We start from the raw sequence: 26,336 nt of genomic DNA, 5'->3' as shown, positions 1-26,336 counted from the left end.
CCTCCATCTGGATCTCCTTCCCTCCCCCCCTTCATAAAGCTCCTGCGAACCCCTCCCCGTCGCTGGAGGCCTCTCCTCCTCCCTCACCACGCAGGCCACATGCACTGGTGCCCTCAAACTGCCCCCCAGCCCCCACCAGCCTTCACGGCACCCCCCACCAAGCCAGATAAGCACGTGGAGGGGGTGATCGGGACAGGCCTCTCGAGAAGGTGCCCGGAGCTCCCACCCGGATCAGAGCGGAAGTGCCTGCCAGCTGCGAAGCACGTCCGCAGATTGGCAGGGTCGTTACCAGGCCAGGTGTTCTCCTGCCTGTCCCCACTCCTGACGCACGCCCAGCGTCTCTCACGCCTCCCTGTGCAGCCCCAGAAGGTAACATGCACCGAGAAGAACCTCGGGGTGCATCCCAGAGCCCACCTGTGGGCCTTTCCTTTGGGGCAAAATGAAAGATGCTGCAGCGTGGGAGCACCTGCGGGAGGGGCGGGGCTTACCCGATGCCCAGGCTGGGCCCACGCGCTCTCCGCCCCCAGAGGGGGACGAGGTGAGGAGACAGGCAGAGTGAGGGGCCTGGGCGCGAGGGGAGGTGGGTCTGTGGGAGGCAGAGCGGTGGCCTCCATCCCTCCTGCCCTGGACCCCCAACCCTGCCCGTCCCCCACAACTCCCCAGACACACACAAGAGGACACCCTGGGCATCTGCTGATTTCATACCCTTCCAACTAGTCTTTGTTAAATATGTGGTCATCATTTATTTCAGGGCTGGGCTGCCTACAGGAGGGGCAGAGAAGAGAGCATGGGGCAGGCACCCCAGCTTTCTTGGCTCAGGCCCCAAATGGTGCACCACAGTGCAACAGAGCCCCCTCCCTTTCTATGGAGGGCGGTGGGGTGCTATAAACAGAGGGATGGGGAGGGAGGACCCTCATCCAAGTATTCATTCAGACCACTCTGTCTGTCATCATGTCGCATGTCCTGGATTCTGCAGGGGGAGGGCATGCACATTCCCCTGAGTCCTCTGGGACGCTGCCCCGCCCAGCTTCTCCAGCCATCCCGACCTGCCCGTTGCCCGGTACCTGTCTCCACCACCCCCCGCCCCCACCCCAACCCCGGGGCTGCCTCTCTCTAACCCTCTAGGCTTAAATTAACTCTTACTTTTCCCTCAAGACTCCACCGAAATCCTAGACCTTGACTAGAGGTTGATCTGTGAGTCCTGGAGGAGAGGATGGGAAATGGGCAAGGGTGGGGTCGAGGGAGAAGGAGCCAGGTGGGCAGCACTGGAGCCCCCAATCTGTTTCCAACAAAGCAGACTCCTTTTTTGGGTTAATTCACTGGTTTCCCCATGGCCCTCGGCCCTGGGCATCTCTTCACCCTCAAACTACAGCAGCACCAGGCGGCTATTGGCATGGCCCCCAGGTGCTCAGTACCTGGGAGGGGTGGTCAGCTTTTCAAGGTGATGGGCCCCCTTCTCCTAAGAGTTTCGTAAGTCTAGGTGGTCCCAGCCCCTTGCCCCATGAGTGGAGCAGCACTGTCCAATAAAAACATACGATGAGTCACATCTGGAATTGACAGTACATCTTGATTCAGACGAGCCACATTTCAAGTGCTCCGTTACCACATGTATTGGGCAGCACAGGGCTAGCACATAAAGGGACTCAATTTATGCTTGTTGGATGAATGAATGAATGACCAAACCAGTGAATCTGCCTGAACCAAGAGTGGGGCTGGGAATGGACATGCAGAATGGTGTCCCCACTGGCTAGAGTGCCAAGGGTGGGAGGGACACATGGGTGCAGGGACAGCAGCTCCACAGGCACTGGGGTGGTAGGAAGGAGCTTAGAGGAATGAACTCAGATGAGGTCAGCAACCCAGCCTGATGTGGAAGAAAGAACGCTCTTGGGAGGTCCTGCCTTCTTTAAGCCTTCTTATACGGGTTGGAGGGTTATTTTCAGGGAACTAGTGTTGGTGATCCAGGAAGTATTGAGTCCTCTGACTGACTTCTGGGACTGCCTGGAGAAAGTTCAGGGAAGTAAGCGGAGAGACGTACAAGCAGCCCAAATAAGATGTGATCTCAGGCTGGTGCGAGCACGATGCATTTATTCCCAACAAGCCCCAGGACCCTTGTTGCCACACTCGTCTCTTGGCTTAGCTGCCTTATTTCCATCTTTCTGAAGCCAAGGGGTTCTGCAGGACCAGGAGCCATCCCCCACCCTCGCCGGGCCCTGGTGACCCCCATCATCAGAGATGGAAGACAGCACAACCATCTTGTCCGCCCACTTAACCATGTTGCCCATCAGTCTCACAGAGCACATGGTAATACAAGACATTTAAATGGCTTGTTCTATGGCTTCCATCACCTGCTACTCCAGCTCCAACACTATAGCTTGCTCCCCCAAATTCCTCTACCATCTAGGCTCTGAAACTCACTAGTATTCTCCAAAGCCCAAGCCTGGCCCCACCCAGCTCCTCTCACTACAATGATGGCCCTCTCCTCTAAACCCTGCAAGGCTTATCATGTACACCACACAGTTAGGAGTCTATTTGTACACTGTCATATATATTTTTTTTACATTTATCTCTTTAAATGTTTTCTAAGTTCCTTAACAACATGAACCATACCTAATAATTCTCTCCCCTAATACAAACTGCATACACTCACCAAACGAGTGTTTAATGGACTCTCTCAATTGGTGAGAAAAGTCTCAAGATTCCCCTTGTAGCATTCACTTATTCAATAATTAATGTCAGGCACAGTGTTAGGTCTGGGAGATTTAGAGATGAACAAAGTGTCTCTTACATCTCTTACAAGAGTTCTACAAGCTGTGTGACCTTGAACAAGTTACTCACCCTCTCTGACTGTCAGTGGCCTCATCCATTTGAGGATGATTGAATCTATTTCACAGGACTACAGTGAGAATTAAATGAAACAATGCTCATTTAGGATTATCAGCTTAGGTAAGAGCCTGGCTCCTGACCCCTTAATGGATGCTGATAATTAATATTACTACCTAGTGAATCCTTCACTGTGTATCAGTGGGAGGTGGGCAGATAATTGAGTCCCCTAGGATGATAGGTAGAGTTGAGAGCAAAATTCGATCATTATTATTACTGGACAAGGAGAAAATGGACCTGGAGAAGTCAAAGAGGAGAAGCTAAATCGTCCAAGAGGTAAAATTTCCCTGGAAAGTGCAAATGTCAAAAAGGAAAGAAGATGGAATCTAGGAGTAAGAGGGTATCACTGGGTCCCTGAAGGACATTTGGGAAAGGGAAGGGACAGGAAGCTAGAAACCATTACCTGGTGCATACAGCACGTCAGGGCCAGGATTAAAGCCAGCAAGGCACCCAGGGCACAACATTTAAGGAGGCCCTCACTCTAGGCTCATGCAAGTGCAGGGTTCACACCTGAGGTCAGGGCCTTCTAAAATTTTGCATCCCAGGTGCCTTCCTTGCCCCACCTTAGTTCCAATCGGGAAGCAGGAGAGACTTACTTTCCCCAACAAAACTGTCAGCACAGCACATATCCCAGGCTGCAGTCAGAGCAGCATCCTTCTCCTCTATAGTGCAGCCTCCACCCCCACTGTATCCTCCATTAGGTGCCCCTCCCCAACTCTGGGGGCACACTCTGGATAGATACTCTGGTCCCCATGGCCCCAATCTCCTGAGGCTGTACCTGTTTCTCAGGCTCTGTTTCCTGGGTTAGGAGGACAGTCGGCGCAGTGATGAGAGCCTTAGAAGACACACATGTAGGCAGCACAAAGCCAGGCTGTCCTTCTCCTTGACCCAGTTTTATGTCTTCAAGTCTCAGTTCTGCACCAGCCACTGGCGGGCAGCCCAGATCTGTACCCTTGAGGCAGAGGAGAGAGGCAGTCTGGAGGGAAGACAAAGCATAGGCAAGTCCTCTGGTATGATTTACCCAGCTCAAGGCAGGACAAATCAGGCCCAGCATCAGCTCCTGCCTGGCTGTGCAGTCACAGACAGCATTAGGAAAGGCTGGGCAGAAGGTGTTCAGGGCTAAGCACTGACAGCCCAGGGCGAACACCAGAGCTGGGAGCAGACAGAGAAGTGGGATTTGGACTGACCGAAAGACAGCACCCAGGCACTGCAAGTGGGGACACGGCACGGGTAAGGGCCTGTCAGGACACATGTGACAGTGGCTGCCAGGAGTCATGCTCAACCTTAAGAGCTAATTTGAAACTCTGGAGACCAGAAGAACCACGTACAGCCTCTAGGGAAGAGTGGGAGAAAGAAGCTGATAAACTATGGTAAAGAACAGTAAATTGTTCTTTCCATATGGCAACTACTGGCACCCATCCCCCACGCCCACAGCAGGCTACCATATGGTCTAGTCCCTGGCTAGCTTTGGGGGAAAGAAAGGGACATAAAAACCCTCTTCCCCAAGAATATGGGTGGGCATGGTCAATTACTGATTATGGCCTTTAATTAGTGAATTTGGATTACTGGTTCCAAATTCACTAATTACTGCTGTTTCAACCCACTCCAGATAAAGGCGGCAGCAGCCACTGTTTCAATCCTCCCCAGACAGAGGCAGAGGTGGGTGGAGACTTAAAGGCACAGTTCTTCCTTAGGGATGCTGGGGGTAGTTAGCTAAAGGACTGCATTTGTGAGGCAGGCCAGGAAAGCTCAGCTATAGGGAGCCATCAGAGAAGTACTTGGAGCCCTTCCTGACCCCTCCCATGGGCACTTCGGGGCTGATCTATGCCCCCATTGTTGTCCCTGGCCCTGTTTTCGCTGGGAACGACTGACTCGGGAAAGTCCTCTCCATTGGGCCCCCCTCCAAGAATTTGCCCTCCAGGCAAAAGTAATTTGAGGCAATGAAAAGAGTGTAAAAAAGAAAACTATAGAGGCAGACAATCTAGGACAAAGAGCTGCTGTCTTCACACACCCAGGAGAAGGAGGTCTGTCTCCTAGGCAACACAGGAGACAACCAAACTCCCATAAACAGGGGAACTCCGAAACAAATAACAAGCAAAAGCCCAGGACCAGACAGAGGCCCAAAAGGATGGGGAAAACCCTGCACACTGCATTTGCTTCAGGCAGACTTTCCTGGTAGGAGGGCTGAAGCTCAAGAAAGTCTCTATCTTATCACCAGCTGGTTAAAAAAACAAAAAGCAGACATCTCGGGGGAAAAATCCGAAAGTTAACATTTTAAAATAGTAAAGACAAGACACTTGAAATTAGTCAGGCTTGAGGAGCAGAACAAAAGAAATATTAAAAGTGAAAATAGCCTAAAACAGCTATGGGACACCATCAAGTATACCAGTATATGCACCACAGGAGTCCCAGAAGGAAAAGAAAAGGAGAAAGGGGCAGGAGGAGTAGTCAAAGAAATAATGACAGAGAACTTCCCAAATTTAGCAAAAGGCTCAAATATGTACAATCCAGAAGCTACTTTCCTGGCCTGCCCCACAAATGCAGTCCTTTTGTTAACTATACCCAGCATCCCTGAGGAAGAACTGTGCCTTTAAATCTCCACCCACCTCTGCCTCTGTCTGGGGAGGACTGAAACAGTGGCTGCTGCTGCCTTTATCTGGAGTGGGTTGAAACAGTATAACAGGATAAACATGAGGGAAAATACACCCTGTTATACACTGATTACACTAAGAAATGCAAAAGACAAAGAGTTCTGAAATCTACAAGAGAAAAAGCAACGTGTACATACAAGGGAGCCCTGATTCGATTGAGTGCTGATTTCTCATCAAAAACCATGGAGGCAAGAAAGCACTGTGGTGAAATACCTAAAGTGCTGAAAGAAAACAATTGTCAGCCAAGAATTTTATATGAGTCTTTCAAAAATGAGGGAAAGATTAAGACGTTCTCAAATAAACAAAAGCTGAGGGAGTTCATCACCACTAGACCTGCTCTACAAGCAATACTAAAGGGAGTTTTTCAGATTTTAAGGGAAGATTAGACAGTGGTTCAAAGCAGCATAAAGAAATAAAGACCTGTGGTAAAGGTAACCATTTGGATAATTATAAATTCCTGTATTATTGTATTGTATTGTTTAGCATGTAACTCTACTTCTTACTTGCTGCAAGTGCTAAATTGCAAATGAATAATAAGTAATGATAAATCTGTTTGGGGGCATTTAAAGTACAAAGATATAAGTGGCAACAAGTACAAAAAAATGGTGGGGGGACAGGAGGTACAGGAAAAGTATATGTGCATGCTCTTGAAATTTAGATGATAGCAAACCAAATATGACTTTTGTACATTTAGAATGTAAACTATAACTTCATGTTAACCACAAGGAAAAAGATAAAAAAAATATTCAGATAGACATGAGAAAGACTCAGCATACTGCAACACACACACACAAAAAGCAAATAAATGTAAAATGAGACATTAATGGAAGTGAGGGACAAAAAAGACCTACAAACGCTAAACAGCAAAATGGCAGAAGAAAGTCCTGTATTATCAGTAGTGACTTTAAATGTAAATGGCCTAAACTCTCCAGTCAAAAGGCAGAGTTTGGAAGAATGGATTAAAAAGCATGACCCAATTATGTGCTATCTGCAAGAGACTCACCTTAAATTCAAACACACTAGGAGGTTGAAGGTGAAACGATGGGAAAAAAATAGACCATGCAAGTAGAAGCCAAAAGAGAGCTGAAACGGATATACCAATATCAGATAAAATAGACTTTCAGTTAAAAACAGTTAAAAGGGACAAAGATGATCATTATATACTGAAAAAGGGGACAATTCAGGAAGATATGACAATTAGATAGATAGATACAAATATATATTTGTATCTAACAGCAAAGCTCCAAAATACATGAAGTAAATATTGTAAGGTTTGAAGGGAGAAACTGATGGTTCTACATTAATAGTATGAGACTCTCACATACCACTTTCAATAATGGACAGAACATCTATTCAAGTGACAAATGAAGAAGTACTGGATTTGAATGATACACTAAAACAACTAGACCTAGCAGACATATATACAACACTGTATCCAACAAAAACAGAATATATATTCTTCCTGAATGCACATGGATCATTCTCCAGGATAGGCCATATGTTTGGGTCACAAAACAACTCCCAATAAATTTTAAAATATTGAAATCATATAATGTATATTCTCCAGTCACAAGAGAATGAAGCTAGAAATCAATAACAGAGGAAGAAATGGAAAATTCACAAATTTGTGGAAATTAAGCAACAAACTCTTAATCAATGGATTAAAGAGGAAACTAGAAAGAAAACAAGAAATTTCTTAAGGCAACTGAAAATGAAAATACAGCATCCAAAACTTGTGGAATGCAGCAATGGCAATGCTGAGAGGGAAATTTATAGCTCTAAATGCTTACATCAAAAAAGAAGACTTCAAATCAGAGACCTAACTTCAAAACTGGAAGAACTAGAAAAAGAAAAGCATAAACCCCAAATGAGCAGAACATTAGACAAATAACAAAGATTAGAACAGAGATAAATGAAATAGAATCAACAAAACCAAAAGTTGTTTCTTTGAAAAGATCAATAAAATTGACAAACCTTAGCCAGACTGACAAACTAAACAATAGATAGGATACCAATTAGGAAAACCAGAAATGAAATGGGGACATTACTAACAAATTTGCTAAAATAAAAAGGACAATAAGAAGACACTATGAACAACTGCATGGCAATAAATTAGATAACCTAGAAGAAATAGACAAATTTTCAGAAACACACAAACTACCTACATTGACTCAAGAAGAAATATAGGATCTCAGCAAACCTATTACTATTAAAGAGATTGAATCAGTAATAAAAAATCTCCCAACAAAGAGAAGCCCGGGACCAGATGATGGCACAGGGGAGTTCTGCCAAACTTCCAAGAAGACTTAACTTCAATTCTGCTCAAAGTCTTCCGAAAAACTGGAGAGGAGGTAACACTCCCTAACTCATTCTACAAGGCCAACATAATTCTCATACCAAAGCTGGGTAAAGATATTACAAGAAAATAGAACTACACACCAATATCTCTTATGACCATAGATGCAAAAATCCTTAACAAAATACTAGCAAACTGAATCCAATAACATATTGAAAGAATTATACAACATGATAAAATGAGACGTATTGCTGGTTTGCAAGATTGATTCAACATAAGAAAATCAACTAATGTAATACACCACATAACAGAATGAAGGGAAAAATCCATGATCATCTCAATTGATGCAAGAAAGGCATTTGACAAAATCCAGTAAACCTTTATGATAAAAAATACTTATAACAATAGAAATAGAATTCCTCAACATGAAGCCCACAGCTAACATCCCACTTAATGGCAAAAAACTGAAAGGTTTCCCTTTAAGATCAGGAATAAGACAAGAATGTACATTGTCACCACTGTTATGCAACATTGTACTGGAAGTTCTTATCAGAGCAATTAGACAAGGAAAAAAATAATAAAAGCATCCAAATTGGAAAAGAAGAATTAAAACTTTCCCTATTTGCAGCTGATATGATTCTATCTACAAAAAAATCCTGAAAATATCCACAATAAAACCATTAGGGCTAATAAATGAATTCAGCAAAGTGATAGGGTAAAAATCAGCACCCAAACACCAGTTGTATTTCTATCCACAAGCAATGAACAATTAGAAGAAGAAATCAAGAAAAAAATAACTAGGAATAAATCTAACCACGAATGTAAAGGACTTATATATAGAAAACTACAAAATATTGTTTAAAGAAATTAAAGAAGACCTAAATAAATTGGAACGGCATTCTGTATTCATGGATTAGAAGAGTAAGTATCATTAAGATTTCAATCCTACCCCAAGCAATTTACAGACTCACTGAAATCACAATCAAAACTCTAATAACCTTCTTTGCAGAAATGGAAATCCAGTCATCAAATTTATAAGAAAGTGTTATGGATCCGAATAGCTAAAGCCACCTTGAAAAAGAAGAATGAAAATAAAGGACTCATACTTCCTGATCTGAAAACTTATTACAAAGCCACTGTAATAAAAAAAAAAAAAAAAAAGCATGGTTCCAGCACAAGGCCAGACATAGAGATCAATGGAATAGAATTAAGAGCTCAAATTTATGGTCAACTTTTGACAAGGTGGCAAAGCCCACTCAACTGGGAAAGAACAATCTCTTTAACAAATGGTGCTGGAAAAACTGGATCACCATTTAAAAAAAAAAAAAAAGGAGTACCCCCTACTTTACACCATATACAAAAGTCAATTTAAAATGAATCAAAGACCTTAATATAGAACCTAGAACTATCAAATCCCTATAAGAAAACATAGGGAAGTATCTTTAGGACATTATATTAGGCAATGATTTCTCAGACTTTACACCCAAAGCACAAGTAACAGAATAAAAAATAGATAAATGCAACTTCATCAAAATTAAATCCTTTTGTCCCTCAAGGGACTTTGTTATGAAAGTAAAATGACAATCTACATAATGGGAAAAATTTTTGGAAACCACATATTTGATAAAGGAGTAATATCCAGAATATATAAAGAAATTCTTCAACTTTACAAAAAGACGAACAACCCCATTTAAAAATGGGCAAAAGACTTGAACAAACATCTCTTCAAAGAAGACACACAAATTGTCAGAAAGCACATGAAAAGATGCTCAACAATTAGCCATCAGGGAAATTCATATCAAAACCACAATAAGATACCATTTTGCAACCATTTGAATGGCTGCTATTTAAAAAAAGGAAAACAACAAATGTTGAAAAGGATGCAGAGAAATAGAACACTCATTCATTGCTGGTGGGAATGTAAAGTGGTTGCGGCCGCTGTGGAAGGCAGTTTGGAGGTGCCTCAGCAAAGCTAAGTATATAACTCCCATATGACCTGGCAATCCCATCATTAGTATATACCCATAAGAATTGAAAGCAGGGACCTGAACAAATATTTTCACACTGATGTTCATAGTGGCATTATTCACAATTGCCAAAAGATGGAAGCCACCCAAATGTCCATCAACTGATGAATGGTTAAAATAATGTGGAATATTTACATAGTGGAATACTGTTCAGCTGTAAAAAGAAATGAAGTCCTGATACATGCAACAACATGGATGAACCTAGAAGATATCATGTGGCCTAAGCCAGACACAAAAGGACAAATATTGTACGATCTCACTGATTTGGAAAGCAAACACATGGAGTCAGAATCTAGAATATTGGTTACCAGGGGACAAGATGGGTATAGAGAAGGGGAAGTTAAGGCTTAAAATGTACAGATTTACTATTTTGAATCATAAAAATATTTTGGTAATGGATGGTGGTGATGGTAGCACAACATTACGAACACAATTAGCAGCACTGAAATATATATATATCTGAATGTGATTAAAGGGGGAACTGTTAGATTGTATGTATGGTAACAGAATAGATATTTTTAAAAAGAATCCATGGAACTACACGACACAAACAGTGAACCCTACATTAAACCATGGACTTCAATTAATAGTACAATTATTAAAACGTGCTATCATCAATTGTAACAAATGTTCCGGACCAATGCAAGGTGTTGATGATGGGATACTCTACCCCACCATCAAATCCGGGTCTCGACTTCCGGAGAAGATGGCAGCTTAGTAAGATGCGTGGGTCTTAGTTCCTCCTCCAGAACAGCAACTAAAGAAGCAGAAACAATACGAAACAGCTCCCGGAGCCACGACAGAGACCAAAAAGACAGCGCACCCCATTCTGGAATGGCTGAACAGGCAGGGAGAGTCCGCTGCGGTGAGATACCCGAGGGGTACGCGCTTTCCCGGGCCGGGGAGGCTGGCGACTGGGGTCCCTTCCACACACGTGGCTTCCCGGTCCGACTGGGAATGTTGGATAGCGGGGCCCTCCCACCACGCTTGGCGTCTCGGGCCAGGTGGGCAATTTGGACCAACACTCCCCCAAGCCGCGGTGGCCGGCGACCCCCCCTCCACGCGCGGTTTCCCGGGCCGACTGCGAGATTCGGATTGGCAAGTTAAAGGAGCCACAGCATCTTTTACTGGTGGGACCTGCAGACAGATGAGCGCCATGAGCGCCACCTACTGGGCAGGAAAAGAAAAACAGAGCCCAGAGATTTCACAGAAAAACCTTTCAACCAGCTGGGTCTCACACCCAGGGAAATCTGATCAAATGCCCAGACACCAGCAGAAAATAACGGATCACGCTCGGAAAATTGAAGATATGGCCCAGTCAAAGGAACAAACCAATAGTTCAAATGAGATACAGGAGCTGAGACAATTAATGCTGAATATACGAACAGAAATGGAAAACCTCTTCAAAAACCAAATCAATAAATTGAGGGAGGACATGAAGAAGACATGGGCTGAACAAAAAGAAGAAATAGAAAATTTGAAAAAACAAATCACAGAACTTATGGGAGTGAAGGACAAAGTAGAAAAGATGGAAAAAACAATGGATACCTACAATGGTAGATTTAAAGAGACAGAAGCCACAATTAGTGAACTGGAGGATGGAACATCTGAATTCCAAAAAGAAACAGAAACTATAGGGAAAAGAATGGAAAACTTGAGCAGGGGATCAGGGAACTGAATGACAATATGAAGCGCACAAATATACATGTTGTGGGTATCCCAGAAGGAGAAGAGAAGGGAAAAGGAGGAGAAAAACTAATGGAAGAAATTATCACTGAAAATTTCCCAACTCTTATGAAAGACCTAAATTTACAGATCCAAGAAGTGCAGCACACCCCAAAGAGAATAGACCCAAATAGGCATTCTCCAAGACACTTACTAGTTAGAATGTCAGAGGTCAAAGAGAAAGAGAGGATCTTGAAAGCAGCAAGAGAAAAACAATCTGTCACATACAAGGGAAACCCAATAAGACTATGTGTAGATTTCTCAGCAGAAACCATGGAAGCTAGAAGACAGTGGGATGATATATTTAAATTACTAAAAGAGAAAAACTGCCAACCAAGACTTCTATATCCAGCAAAATTGTCCTTCAAAAATGAAGGAGAAATTGAAACATTTATAGACAAAAAGTCACTGAGAGGATTTGTGACCAAGAGACCAGCTCTGCAAGAAATACTAAAGGGAGCACAAGAGTCAGATACAAAAAGACAGAAGAGAGAGGTATGGAGTAAAGTGCAGAAAGAAGGAAAATCAGATATGATATATATAATACAAAAGCCAAAATGGTAGAGGAAAATATTATCCAAACAGTAATAACACTAAAAGTTAATGGACTGAATTCCCCAATCAAAAGACATAGACTGGCAGAATGGATTACGACCCAGCAATACCACTGCTAGGTATCTATTCAAAGAACTTAAGGGCAAAGACACAGACGGACATTTGCACACCAGTGTTTATAGCAGCATTATTTATAATTGCAAAGAGATGGAAACAGCCAAAATGTCCATCAACAGACGAGTGGCTAAACAAACTGTGGCGTATACCTGCGATGGAATATTATGCAGCTTTAAGACAGACTAAACTTATGAAGCATGTAATAACATGGATGGACCTAGAGAACATTATGCTGAGTGAGTCTAGCCAAAAACTAAAGGACAAATACTGTATGGTCCCACTGATGTGAACCAACATTCGAGAATCAACTTGGAATATATCATTGGTAACAGAGACCAGCAGGAGTTAGAAACAGGGTAAGATAACGGGTAATTGGAGCTGAAGGGATACAGATTGTGCAATAGGACTAGATACAAAAACTCAAAAATGGACAGCACAATAATACCTAATTGTAATGTAACTATGTTAAAACACTGAATGAAGCTGCACCTGAACTATAGTTTTTTGTTTGTTTGTTTGTTTGTATCTTTTGTTTTTGTTTTTTCTTTTTCCTTTTATATATATATATATTTATTATTATTATTATTTTAATTCTCTTCTCTATATTAACATTCTATATCTTTTTCTGCTGTTTTGCTAGTTCTTTTCCTAAATCGATGCAAATGTACTAAGAAATGATGATCATACATCTATGTGATGATACTAAGAATTACTGAGTGCATATGTAGAATGGAATGATTTCTAAATGTTGTGTTAATTTCTTCTCTTTTTTTTGATTAATAAAAAAAAAAAAAAAATCCAGGTCTCTGGCATGGCAGGTGAGAACTCTGCCTGCTCAGCCAGTGTGGCCTGCCCGAAATCCTGTATTTTATGAATGATTGTTCTGTAAACCCACAACTTCTCTAATAAAGAAAAAAAAAGGTGCACGCCAAAATCATTCAAGAACATGAGGAACAGAATCTTACATAAAAATATTAGTTAACAAAACCCATAACATATGAAACAAATAATATACCATGAACAAGCTGCCTTTATCCCCAAAAATAAAGGTTATGCATGTATTAATGTAATTTGCCACATCAATTGTAGCAGGTGTAGAAAACTACACACTTACTTCATTTGTAAAATGGAGATAATATCTGCCTTAGTAAGCAGGGCAAATATGTAAAAATACTTGTGTTAGAGTTGCCATATGACCCAGCAATTCCACTCATAATTATATTTTCAGAATAAATGAAACTATATGGCCACACAAAAATTTGCACATGAATTTTCATAGCATTATTCATAATAGCCAAAAAGTGGAAACAACCCAAATGTCCACCAATTGATGAATGGATAAATAAAATGTCATATATCCATATGGACTACTATTCAGAATAAAATGAATTTAAGTACTGATATGTGTTACAACAGAGATGAAATTTGAAAATATTAGTAAAATCAGCCAGTCACAAAGGGCCAAATATTGTGTGATTCCACTTCTATAAAATGCCCAGAATAGTGAAATCTATATAGACTGAAAGTAGATTAGTGGTTGCCTAGGGCTTGTGGGGAATGGAGTGGGAACAAGAGGTGAAAGCTAAGGGATGTAAGTTTCCTTTCTGGCATAATGAAAATGTTCTAACAGGTGTGATGGGTGCACAACTCTTTGAATATACTAAAAGCCACTGAATTGTATAATTTAAATGCAAGAATTATATGGTATGTGAATTATAATTCAATAAAGATTTTTTTAAAAAGTGAAGAAGAAAAAAGTCAGGACTCTGATTAGGTTGCTCGCTATGACGCTTTTATTGATATTTATAGCGAATGCCCTAGCCAGTGCTATAAGACAAGCAAATTAAAGGCATAAGAGTTGTAATGAAAGAAAAAAAAAGTCTATACAGAAATCCAAGAAGAATATACAGATTAATTATCATTACGTTCATTATCAAAGTTGCTGATTATAACATCCATATCAAAAAAATCTAATTTATTTCTATATATCACATACAGTTAGAAAATAAAATGTTTTAAAGTATACTTTTTAAAATAGCAGTAAAACTATGTACCCAGAAATAACTCTAGCAAAATATGTTCAAAAACTGTGTAAGGAATTATAAATCTCCATTAAAAGATATTACAGGAGGATATCCAGGACCATGCCTGTCTGGCCTTCCTCTGAGATTAAGTTTAAAGGTGGGTTGAGATCAAATTAAAAAAAAAAACTACAATGTTTTTCTATCTATCTTTAAAACACAAGTTAAACGGAATAAATAATACATCCTTCTTTGCCTGCCCCTCTTTTAAAGTGTAGATACCTGATGCTCTAAAACCTTAAGGGTAGTGAGTTTATACAAGGATTTTAGAGCTACAAAGGGGGTTTGGGGTCAGAGAGAGCTTAAAGGAAGAGGGAACCATTTTCATGCCCCCATTCTAGCAAGCTCTTCTTTTCACCCCTTTTTCTTCCAGCATTGACATCTAGAATGGGTCATCTGGGCTCACTCTCCCCACATCTGCTTTTCCCACTTATTCTATCACCCACTGCAATGTGCATCCTGTCCCCACCACTCCTTCAAAACTGGCCTTGTCTCTATTGCTAAACCCAGTAGACACTTCAGTCTTAGCCTACAGATTCTTCTGCCACAGAGGGTACAGTTGACCACTCTCCCTGTCACCTCTGACTCTCCTCATTCTCCTCCACCTCTCTCCAGACTCAGTGTCCAGAGCCAGCTCCTCTCTCTCAGCCCCTCAGCTCAGGCCCCTCAAGGCTCTCCTCTGCACTCTTGACCCCGCCTCTTTTCACTCTCCTCTCTTTCCTCGGCCATCTCATCCAACCCCATTGCACAGAAAAGAGCTTTTCAAACTAAGGGTTTCAACCCAATAAGCTGCTAAATCAAGTGAGTGGGTTGCACCTAGATTTTTTTGTAAATCATGTATAATAGAAAATTTTAGAGCTCACTTCTCTGATAAGGCCAAGTTTGTTTCACAAAATGTTTGTTTCAGTTGTGTGTGTATATGAGAGTGTTATAAATTCCTAGGTATAACATCTTTCTTACTGTGGACCACAATCATAAAAGTTTGAAAAACTCTGGTTTAGTTGGTTGGTGACTCCAAAATCTGCCTTGCTATTCCCCACCTGCAGTTCCGAAGCTTCATTTCCAACTAGCCGCTGGATAGCTCCACATGAATCACCTTCTAGTGCTGGAGCAGATCTAGATTCCAATCTACCTTCTTTCCTCCAGAAGTCTTCTTCTCCTGTGTTCTCTACCTTTGTTCTTTGTATTCTGGCCCCGCCTGCCTCATCTGCCACAGGGCCACACTCTCTAATATTCCAGCTACACAGATACAGCTCTTTCCTGTACTTTTCAATCCTTGTCCAAGCTGGGTTTCATCCCCTTCCTTCCACCTCAGCCTCTGCCTTCTTCTTTTACCCTGCCCTTAAGACAGCCTTCAAATGTCTCCATGGACCATGAAGCCATCTTTATTTGCTATAGCTCTCTCCTCTGCAACCTTAGGGCCTCTTGTCCGTACCTCCAGGCATGGACCATATATAAATCATGATCCTTTCTGTCTTCCCATTAGACCATGAGCTCCCAGGGACCTGGGACTGTGACTGTCTAGCTCACCATTGTGTCCTCGGCACATAGTGTGGTACCTGGCACAGAGAAAATCTTCATTAAGTATTTGTCCAATCAGGAACAGATTGGAAAGACAAGGACCTCAAGGGCAAGCTTCACCGCTCTATTTCTTGCCTTTTTCTCCTAATCCACATGGTGTGTACTTTCTCCAGGGGAGATGCTGAGCCCACTAAGCCATCCACCCTGCCACCTGACCAATGGAGGCATGTACAAGATGGGTCCCCAGAATTCTGACTGCCTTCAATGGGACTTCCTAGAAGTGCCCACTGCACAGCACAGAGCAAGGTCAAGGGCCTGAAGAAATGGATGCCCACCTCCCACGTCCTTCTGGCACAAGCCATCCCTAAATTCTCACTGGGTTAACCTGACATCTTTGTGCCCCTGAGATGGCAAACAGAGGCCTTGTTGAATATAAAAATCAGCGCAGAAGCAAAGAATAGCAACCTTCAGGAATATCCTGGCCCCAAAGTGGATCTGCTCCCCGTCCACTCTGACTAGGCTATGACAACAGTCTCCCAGCTCTCCTGTTCTAACCCTTTCTGTCCAGAGCCCAGATAAATTTCTTACTAGGAGCTTTTATCATGTGTCATTACTCTGCTCACAGACCAGATGTGACTCCCTATGGCCTAATGCACCAAGTTCAAACTGCTCTTCCCAACACTTCAAGGCACTTCACTGAAATTACCCACCCAACATTACACCCACAACCTCCTTCCCTGAATTCCTTCATACATCACTTGGATCCATTTCTTCACCGTGTCTCTTCCAATTCTCACCACAGCACACACACACGCCATTTTCAATCATTTATTCATTAGCCAATATTCAGTGAGAACTTACTGTGTTCCAGGACATATTTGGTGATCATTGTACAGCTGGGGATGAAAGAGAGTGAATTTTTCCCTCGTGGAGCTTTCGTCTAGAGCAAGTTTTCTCCACCTCAGAACTACTGACATTTGGGGCCAGATAATTCTCTGTTGTAGGGATTGACCCTGTGTCAACATTGCAGGATGCTGAGCAGCATCCCTGGCCTCAACCCATTAGATGCCAGGAGCATTCTCCTTGCCCCAGTTGTAACAACTAAAAGTGTCTCCTGACGTTGCCTGGGGGGACATATTGCCCTCAATTGAGAACCACTAATCTAGGGCAGCAGTTCTGAAGCTCATCAGGCATTTACAAATCACCTGGAGAGCCTGTTAAAAAGGCAGGTTATGGGATTTCACCCAGAGTCTGGTTCCAGGGCAGTTCCATGACCTGTGCATGAGAAGCGCTCACCTAGTGTTTATAGATGGCAGAGAGATGAATAATCACACGCAAGCCGGTTCATTACAGTTATGATCTGTGCAGGAAATGAGACAACGAACAGGTGCTATGGGTGCATAGATGTGGCAGCCAGGTTTGGGGTCAGGGTGGCCTTCCTGAAGAACTAACCAAGGGTGAAGCCAAGTGCTGTAGGGTGGGTAGGGGTCAGGCATAGGAGAGGTGAGAACAGATGGTGTCACACCTGCATCCCGATAGGTTTGCTCCTGCCCTCTTCAGTTCTGGATGTGCACACTTCTCCCCACCTGTCCAAATCTTACCCTTCCTTCAAGGCCCACTCAAATCCTACCTCCTCTGGGCAGGCTTCCCTAACTACTTCAGCTCACCTCTTCTTTATGCCTCCTTGGAGAGTTTAACACTTAACTTCCTAGCTGTCTCATGTGTGGCCATTTGTTTCCCCCAAACAGATTTCAAACACCCTGAGCACAAGAAGCACATCATCCTCTTCTTTCCAGTCCCCACAGCACTTGAGCATATACAAGTTTTACTCGATTGGATTAACCCAAATCCCTGGAGTGGGGTCAGTGGGGTGGCATCTATGTGACTTAGGGGGTCAGTGTCTCCCTGTGAGGGAGGATGGAGATGGCTGATGCAGCTGCCGAATTCGGGGCAGCCTGGCCATCCCGCAAGACCAGGGAGGACTAGCCAGAGCAAGTCGCTAGTAGCTGATTTGGCTTTTGCCATGGACACTGATACTCTCCCCTAGTTGACAAGGCAGAAGGGATCCCAGCAGTCCCAGCAGCTTGGTGTAGGTGCCAGCAGGGGCCGGAAACCCAGAGCCATCCTACTGAGAAGCAAGTGCCAAGACAGCAGCTGGCAGGAGGCCTGCAGGCCTGCAGCAGGCCATTCGGGGCCCTACTGTCCTTGCAGGGGGTCATCTCAGGGGGTGGCAATAACCAAAAGAGGAGGCAGGCGTAGTGGAACCCAATAAGCCAGGAGGCTCAGTGAAAAATGTTCTCTAAGGAAAAACACTCTGTGGGAAGGTCAGGAGCAGTGACTGGGTGGAAAACAGGCCTCATACTCCCCAGATCTGGGGGGAAGTACACGGAGGGGTAAATGTCTTATCTGCTTGGCTTTCCTACATCCAGCAGCAACCTTTCCCTCCCACCTCAGAACACAGTTCAGATTAGGGGAATAAATGACAGGTGTGGAACCCAAAGGAAGGGATGAGAATATTATTTTACTATTCAGTTTAGAGAAGAAGATGGGACGCTTTAAGAGCCAATGAGGCAATTTTTTTTCCTATCAGTCCGAGGGTTGGAGGTGAGAGTAAGGAGACGCTGACAGCAAAGGAAAAGGCTCCAGCAGAGAGGAGAAGAGGGGGCTCTTTCCAAGAGAGGCTATGATATCCTTGTATCTTCAGGTCAAATCCCTCTCCGGCAATAGGCAGAGTAAGCCGAAGCGTTTCTCCTCGGCTAACAGAGCCAGAGCACAGAGAAGAAACGGCATTTCAGTGTAGATCTGCGCACGCACAAGGGACTGAGGCTGCAGGCCGGGTTCCTGAGTGACACCTCTTAACTGCTGTTTCTCTTAATGGAGTTTCCCGATGCGTGGGGAGGGTTAACTTCTGCTGCAGCTCTGCCCTTCTGGGGTAAGGATGAGAACTACCAGTTTCGGCAGGGATCGGGATGTGGGTTTCACACACCCGGTGGCTGTGGAATTATAGGAATTCACTCTCCCTGTCGCATCGCCCCAACCCACTACCACCCCCATCACACCCTCGTGGGGGAAGGGTCCCCACAAAAGTTCAATACTCGCGAATTAATCCTGTCCAGTTTTGAGCCCCATCTTTGAGAGTCTCCCCTCCAGCCAAACGGCCACGGACCTCTGGGTTTGATACCGATCCGGCCCCCGCGCCGACTATGGGAACTCAAATGGATTTAGCGTCAGCTTGGCTGCTCCGAATTCCAACCTGTCCCCCGTTTTTCACAGCCGAACAAAGTTGTCGGCCCCCTATGGCCGGCACTGGGCAGTCTCTCTCCTCCGGTTTGGAGCCGAGTTGCGCTTCGGAGAGCCTTGACCCAAGCCTAACGCGCAGCTGCTCCGGGCTAAGTGCGGGCCCCACCGTCACTCACCCCCGGGACGCGCCGGCAGACGCTGCGGCGGCCACCTGGACGCTCGCCCTCCGGCTCCACGCATCCCCACCCCCGCTCGGACTTTCTTACCTCTTGATGTAGTTCCTGCCGTAGAGGATCTGTTGCAGCAAGGTCACCAAGGCAAAGGCGCAGATGAAGATGAAGAGCAAAGTTCGGTTCCCCAGTAAATCCCGGTTGGCCGAGGGGTCCGCGTAGCGCATCCTGGCGGCGGCGCGCGGGCGCGGAGGGGCGCGGCGGGGCCTGGCATTCACGCACCGGGCTCCGGGGCCCTGGGGGGCGCGCGGCTGACCAGGTGCCTCATGGCGTGGTCAGACGAGCGACGGACTTCGCCGGGGTAAAGTTTCCAGCTGGAGCGGCCGGAGCAAAGGGCATCCGAGCAACCCTGGCGCCGGGGCGGAGGGCCAGGCAGGGACCGCCGCAGAGAGCTCCGCCGCCGCCCCGGGCCTTCCCTCCCGATGTCTTTACCTCCGGGCGTCACTGCCCGGCAGCCGCGGGTTTCTTCGCGGAGGGGCACAGCCAGGTGCCCCGAGCCGGAGGCAGCCCCTCCCGCCGAGGCGGTGGCCAATGGGGAGCGGAGCCCCTGCGCCGTCTGCTGGTGCGCGCGAGCGCGTCCGCGCACCGCCCCTCTGGCTAGGCTCCGGATCGCGGTCACCCAGCGCGGGGTGCCCTGGATCCGGTGGGCCAATCCGATCCTCAGGTCCCTGGGGAGGAAGCACGAAGGTTGGCCTTCAGTTCTGCGGAGGAGGGAGAGGACAAAACACCGGGACAATCTGGCTAATGACAGGCGGGCCGGGGAGAGGGGGGAAGGGTGGAGCGTAAAACGCCGGGTCTGAATCTCCGGATTAGAAAGGATGCGGGAAGGGGAAGCCACCGCTGCAGAGCTGGGCTTGCTGGAGGGGAGATTTTGCATGGAGCTGGCAGGGTACTGAGTCACCGCCGTGGCCGCGTCCTCGCGATCTCTTGGAGATTTCTCCGGAGAAAGCAGAGCAAGGTCAGTCCGGCAACCCTTCAAGGACGGCGCGCGCGGCGGCTGCATGCTGATGTCCTGCCCGGTGGCGCCGAGACCTGGGCCCCCAACCCCTGACGAGAGGAAGTTCAGGACCTTCCTGCCTCCTCTGCAGCCCTACTCCCCTTCCCCAACTGCAGCTCCCGTCCTGTTGTCACCGAGACACTAGGACCGGGTCTTAATCCTTGGAACCACTCGTTAATCATGGATCAGGCAGCCGGTCGCCTTTGGGTACTACGATCCCCTAACGCTTTAGTAAGTCACTAAGTCGAGAAAGATTTGTGCTTCAGAGAGCATGCCAGGGAAAGTCAACACGGGAATGCCACGCGAATGTTGCCTCTTCAGAAACCTTTATCACAAATGAGCCCCCAAACCCCAGCCCTGTCATCCGAACATTCCAGGGTCTCCCGGCGCCTGCGAGTCACAACCTCGCGGCAACACCATTAGGCCCTAGCTGGATGATTCTAGGGTGCCCCTTTCCCGGGCCCTCTAGCCTCTTGGGGAGGCTGTAGGGTCAGGTCAAGCATTCAGCTCAGGACTTGATCGAAATTCAGACTTCAGCAAGCGGAAGTTTGATGGCAAGTGCCGGGTCTCCAAAACCGTCGGTCTTGGCATTTAGTCGTTTTCTTCTTGGACTTGGACAAGAAAAGAACGGTAAAACCTCAAGATTAGGGTTCCGATCATTTGGAATTTGTGTTAATTCACCCAAGCAAGGTGGAAATGGACTCTGCACTATCCGTTAAGAGTTTATGTATCAGCAAGGTCGCAGGTAGGCTTTTTAACCAATTAAAGAAATAATTCACAAACTTCCAAAGGGTCCACATTATAATAATCCCTGTATTTGTTTGGTAGCTTACATTTCACAAAAATGCTTGCTCCCACACATAGCAATGAATTTCGGCCTCCTTGCCTCTTGCTAACTTATTTTATAGTTGAAAGGACTGAGGCTGTAGTTGCCCAAAGAGAAGCCCTTAGAACCTGAGATGTAGCTCTTTCTCCCATACAATACAGCAAGGGGGGACTTGCCCCCCATCCCTCTCCCCCAGAGTTATTGATGATTTTTGAACAAGGGTATTTCATTTTACCCTGGGCCACCTGTCCTGCACAGAGGTTCCAGGTTGCCAGAGTACAATTTTTTAATCTTGATGGTCCTCGATGTTCAGAATTGCCGAGGCACTACTGTCAGTATTCCAGGCCAGGTACTCTCTTCTTTCATTTCTTTTCCAGCTCGTTCCCCAACCCCATTAGGAACTCACCCTGATAGCTGTCTTTGGATGCATGCATCCTTGTAAAAACAAACCAAATCTATTTTAAAGTAATAAACTGAATATTACTCTAAAATTTTTTTAAATTGAAGTTTAACACATTTACAGAAAAGTGCACAAATCACAACTGTTCAGGTCACTGAGTTTTCACACTGCACATGCCCATGTAACTGGCACTGCGATCAGCAAACAACATTCTCAGCCCCTGGGAGTCCCCTCTCATGCCTCTTTCCACTACTCTCACAAGAGAAACCACTATCCTGACTTCTAATCAAAGATTAGTACCTCCTGTTTTCATATTTTATATAAATGGAATCACATGTTATGTATTATTTTGTGTCTGTCTTCTTTTTTTGCTCCACATTGATTGTGGGATTCATCCATGTTGTCGTGTGTGATAGGCAGAATCCTAAGTGTCCCTGCCATCTGGTGTACATACACCTTCTCCCAGTTATTCAAAGACTAGGTGCTGCTGTGTTATTCAAATACTAGATGTACCAGTTACTCAAACATTCAGTATAGATGGAATTAATTAAGTTATAATCAAGGTCCCTGTTCTAGTTTGCTAGCTGCTAGAATGCAATATACCAGAAACAGAATGGCTTTTAAAAAGGGGAATTTAATAAATTGCTAGTTCTAAGGCCAAGAAAATGTCCTGATTAAAACAAGTCCATAGAAATGTCCAATCTAAGGCAGCCAGGAAAAAGATACCTTGGTTCAAGAAGGCCAATGAAGTTCAGGGTTTCTCTCTCAAATGAGAAGGCACATAGTGAACACAGTCAGGGTTTTTCTCTCATCTGGAAAGGCACATGGTGAACATGGCATCATCTGCTAGCTTCTTCTCCTGGCTTCCTGTTTCATGAAGCTCCCCGGGGGGGGTTTCCTTCTTTATCTCCAAAGGTCACTGGCTGGTAGACTCTCTGCTTCTCGTGGCTATATCATTCTCTGCTCTCTTAGAATCTCCAGTTTTCTCCAAAATGTTTCCTCTTTTATAGGATTCCAGTAAAGTAATCAAGACCCACCCAAGTGGGTGGAGACATGCCTCCACCTAATCCAGTTTAAAAACCACTCTTGATTAAATCACATCTCCAGGGAAATGAGCTAATTGGTTTCAAACATACAGTACTGACTAGGGATTAGAAGAAACGGCTGCCTTTACAAAATGGGATTAGGATTAAAACATGGCTTTTATAGGGTACTTACATAATTTCAAACCAGCACAGTTCCAAAACAGTTGGTTTTAAGAAAGGAAGATTATCTTCGGTGGGCCAGACCTAATCAGATGAACCCTTAAAAAGGTCAGGGCTCTTCCTGGGTGAAAGAGAGAGATTTTCCTTGAGGAAAATTCTTCATTGTTGGCTAGAAGATAAAGGGAACTACATGGCAAGGGATGGGGATGGCCTTTAGGAGTTGCGATTGGTTTGGAAAGCCAGCAAGGAAATGAAGAACCTCAATCCTCAGTCACCAAGGAACTGAATTCTGCTCACCACCAGAATGAGCTTGGAAGAGGTCCCTGAGATCCACCTTAATTTCAGCCTGTGAAACCCTCAGCAGAGAACCCAGCTACACTGTGCCCGGGCTTAAGACCTACAGTACTGTGAACTAATAAATGTGTGTTGTTTTAAGCCACTGAGTTTGTGATCATTTGTTTCACAGCAATAAAAAGCTAATGTATCACACCTAGCCATAGTTTGTTTGATCTTTTTGCTGTATAATATGCCATTTTGTGATGATATCACAACCTATTTATCCATTCTCCTGTTGAAAGCCATCTGGGTTGTTGCTGCATGTGCCTTCCAGCACACCTCTTCTTGTGAAAGAAGACATGCATTTCTGCTGGGTATCTTATTTAGGAGTGAAATTGCTGGATCACAGAGTGGGTATATAATCAGCTTTAGAGACCACTGTCACACAGTTTTCCGAAGGGAGAAATTACTTTTTCATTTTTTAATTTTTCTTCTTTTTTATTTATTTTTTTCTTGAGAAATTACTTTTGAATAGATATTTTATTCAGATTTGCCATGACCTAATGAGGAATTAGCCCCACCCTAACTGACTTTAACATTGACTGGCTATTCGCAATAGCCAAAAGCCCACCAAGCTAAGAACCAAACTAGCCGAGGACAAATAATAGCTCCAAACCCTGGGGCTTATTCTCCTCCATGGCGGGCACAGTGGCATGAGTTGCAATAACGGTAACCACAGTTACAGCTTTGGAACAACACTCCATCTGTGATATGTTTAGGCCACTTGATACCTGTAAATGATCAGCAGTAGTCCCTTGTGCCTCTGCTGACACTTCCCTTCTAATCCTAATGGCATTTAAAATCTACCTTCCTATCAAGCCAAAGACATATATTTACCATATATACAAACACCTGACAAACCTCTGTGGTGGAGTCAGAGACCTAAGATCTTGAAACATGAAGGTCTGAGGTCCCGGCCATTGCTATTGATATGAGTCTAGGTTCCATTTTGAGTTGAATTTATATTCTGGTTGTAGAATTGCAGCAAACACTCAGAAGGCCTTGCAAACACGAGTAGACACATGGAGAACTGATCGCCCTGCCAGATCCAGTGAATACTATTTTTATATCCTAATTACCAAGAATGGAGCCAGCTGCATCATTGTTTAAAACACATACTCACGCACAATTAAGCCGAGAACAAATGTCAACACTGGCACAAGCTACTAAATTACTGATAACTGATGGGCATTACTCATGCCGTGAGCACCATCTCCAATACAATTTAGAAAGTTGATTTAAAAAAAAAGAAAAAAAGACCTTAGAGGTTTCACTGGTTTAAGAGAGCTGATTTTTAGATCATACTAACTGCAAACTGCCAGATTATGTAAGTGACCTCCTGTCCAGGTGTTTAAGGAGTTTGTGATAAGTACATGCTGTTCTTGTCCCTCTTTACATTTGTGTTACCAAGTAAAGCCTTCAAGAGGCTGATTCCTGGCTTTTAGACAGCTTCTGTAATGAAGATATTTTGTTGCCAGGTGATCAGAAATGCCTTGTAAACCAGAGAACCAGGGTTTGCCATTGCCTCTTCCACTGCAGAAACTAGTCTTCGACTCACCAATCTATTTTTAATAAATTGTTATTATTATACACAATAGGACTATAATTTAAACCCCTTGTTCAAGTCCCTTATGAAGTAAGAGTTGTGTTCTAAATAATTGATGACAAATAACAGAATCTGAAACATGGTTATGAAGTCACCTTTTGGCCTTCACGTCACCAACCTGAGAAACATCCTCCTTCAGTCTCACTATCTACTCTGAGATATTCTGCTCCCTGCATTTACCCCAATTTATCCAGTTTGTTTCAAAGGGTGGACACGACATCATCATCATCATCGTTATTATTTTTTATTAATCCCTAAACCAATGCATTACAGAACAGAGTCACTTCCACCTCAGATATGTCATATTCCCACAGATAGTCAGGAACAGCTTCATTATTTGTAATAAGGTGACTCAGACCACATTTAGATGATATTATGGCCAAAATGGGCCCTGCATCTCCTCTGCTTCCCTTAGAGGCTAAGCCCAGGGGTAGAAACCCTGGCTCAGGCACTGTCCTTGAGGAAGAGTGCTGATGAGTTCCATTGATATGCTGTCTTTCATTTCCAATCCCACGTCAGCCCCTAGACACGTTTTTGCTGGTGGTCTGTATAATGCTGAGACTATCAAAAGAATGTCCTATAAATATAACTGCTTAAAAATGTTTAATGTTCCTTGGGTACCTGAGAAAATAAAAGCACTGAATGTCCCTCTGTGATCATCCACTTCTAAAGCCTCAAGTTTGATTCACAATCTTAAGGCCATGGCTACAGAAAACATGTGTCGGTTTATCACCATCCTAGGTTCTAAAAGCTCCTTAAAGGAATTTAGAGTCCAATGAGGATGATGGACAGACAATACCCTTGAGTGGGCCAAGTATGTCTCAAGCCTATATTGAGAGCCAGGTTGGGGCTAGAGGAGTTGGGGGAGAAACAGCAAGGAAGGTTTCCAGAGGAAGTGGTGTTTTACCTGGATTGTGAAGGGCAGGTACAGTCAGCCAGGTAAGGAAAGTGGGACAAGCTGTTCTAGGCAGAAGGATCAACCTGGGCAAAGGCTGGAAGCGGGAGACGTGGCTGGAGAGACAAGGCTCAGCGGGAGGACAGGAGCCAGAGCAGAGTGGGTTTGGATTTGATTCATACAATCATTGCAAGATTTTAAGCAGGCGAGAAATCTGATTAGATTAGCATTTTAGATAAATCGATCTGCGGGTTGGTGGAGAACAGTTTGAGGGAACAATGCCTGAAAAGACGTGGATGTGACTGGCTTATCCTTCCTCTCCCTGACAGCACCAGACCCCACCCCCTGGCCCTTGGCAGGCAGCCCCACCACTGATTATTGTACCAACTTGAGGAATGATTCACTGCCTCCTTCCAGGGGAGCAGGAAAGGAGAAGAGGAATATGATTACTGCTTTATAAAAGCTGTCTCTGTATTAAATGCCTCATTATTCAATTCATTCGAGATTCACGGAAATAGGTTAAACATGGTTATGGCTGGTCCACCACAAAATATTGGCATTTTGTACCATTGGCAGAGTCTGTCTTTGTTTGGTGCCCTCTTTTGTCACTTTCTGGGGTCCCCTCTGCTCCACAGATTGCTGGTGTAATGGCACTCTCCTCTGCCTCCCTTTTAAATGCCCTGCTCCATGGAAAGACTCTGACAGCTTTCATTTACATCCTAGTGCTCTTGCTGGAGAGAACTTTCAC

At 44.5% G+C, this 26,336-nt stretch overlaps 1 protein-coding gene across 2 annotated transcripts in view; it reads right to left on the bottom strand.

The window, feature by feature from the left end:
* Positions 1-19,518, bottom strand: part of ST8SIA5 (ST8 alpha-N-acetyl-neuraminide alpha-2,8-sialyltransferase 5) — a 67,222-nt gene extending 47,704 nt beyond the window's left edge. For both annotated transcript variants that reach the window (XM_077135551.1, XM_077135553.1), the window contains exon 1: positions 19,360-19,518. In XM_077135551.1, coding sequence (XP_076991666.1) covers positions 19,360-19,490 — 131 coding nt within the window. In that variant the 5' untranslated portion in view covers positions 19,491-19,518. The remainder of the gene's footprint in view (positions 1-19,359) is intronic.
* Positions 19,519-26,336: the final 6,818 nt, after the last annotated feature.

Source organism: Tamandua tetradactyla, chromosome 18 (assembly GCF_023851605.1).
Source record: "Tamandua tetradactyla isolate mTamTet1 chromosome 18, mTamTet1.pri, whole genome shotgun sequence".
NCBI lineage: Eukaryota > Metazoa > Chordata > Mammalia > Pilosa > Myrmecophagidae > Tamandua > Tamandua tetradactyla.
The sequence above is the reverse complement of the archived record's forward strand: the minus strand, read 5'-3'. Positions and strand labels throughout refer to the sequence as shown.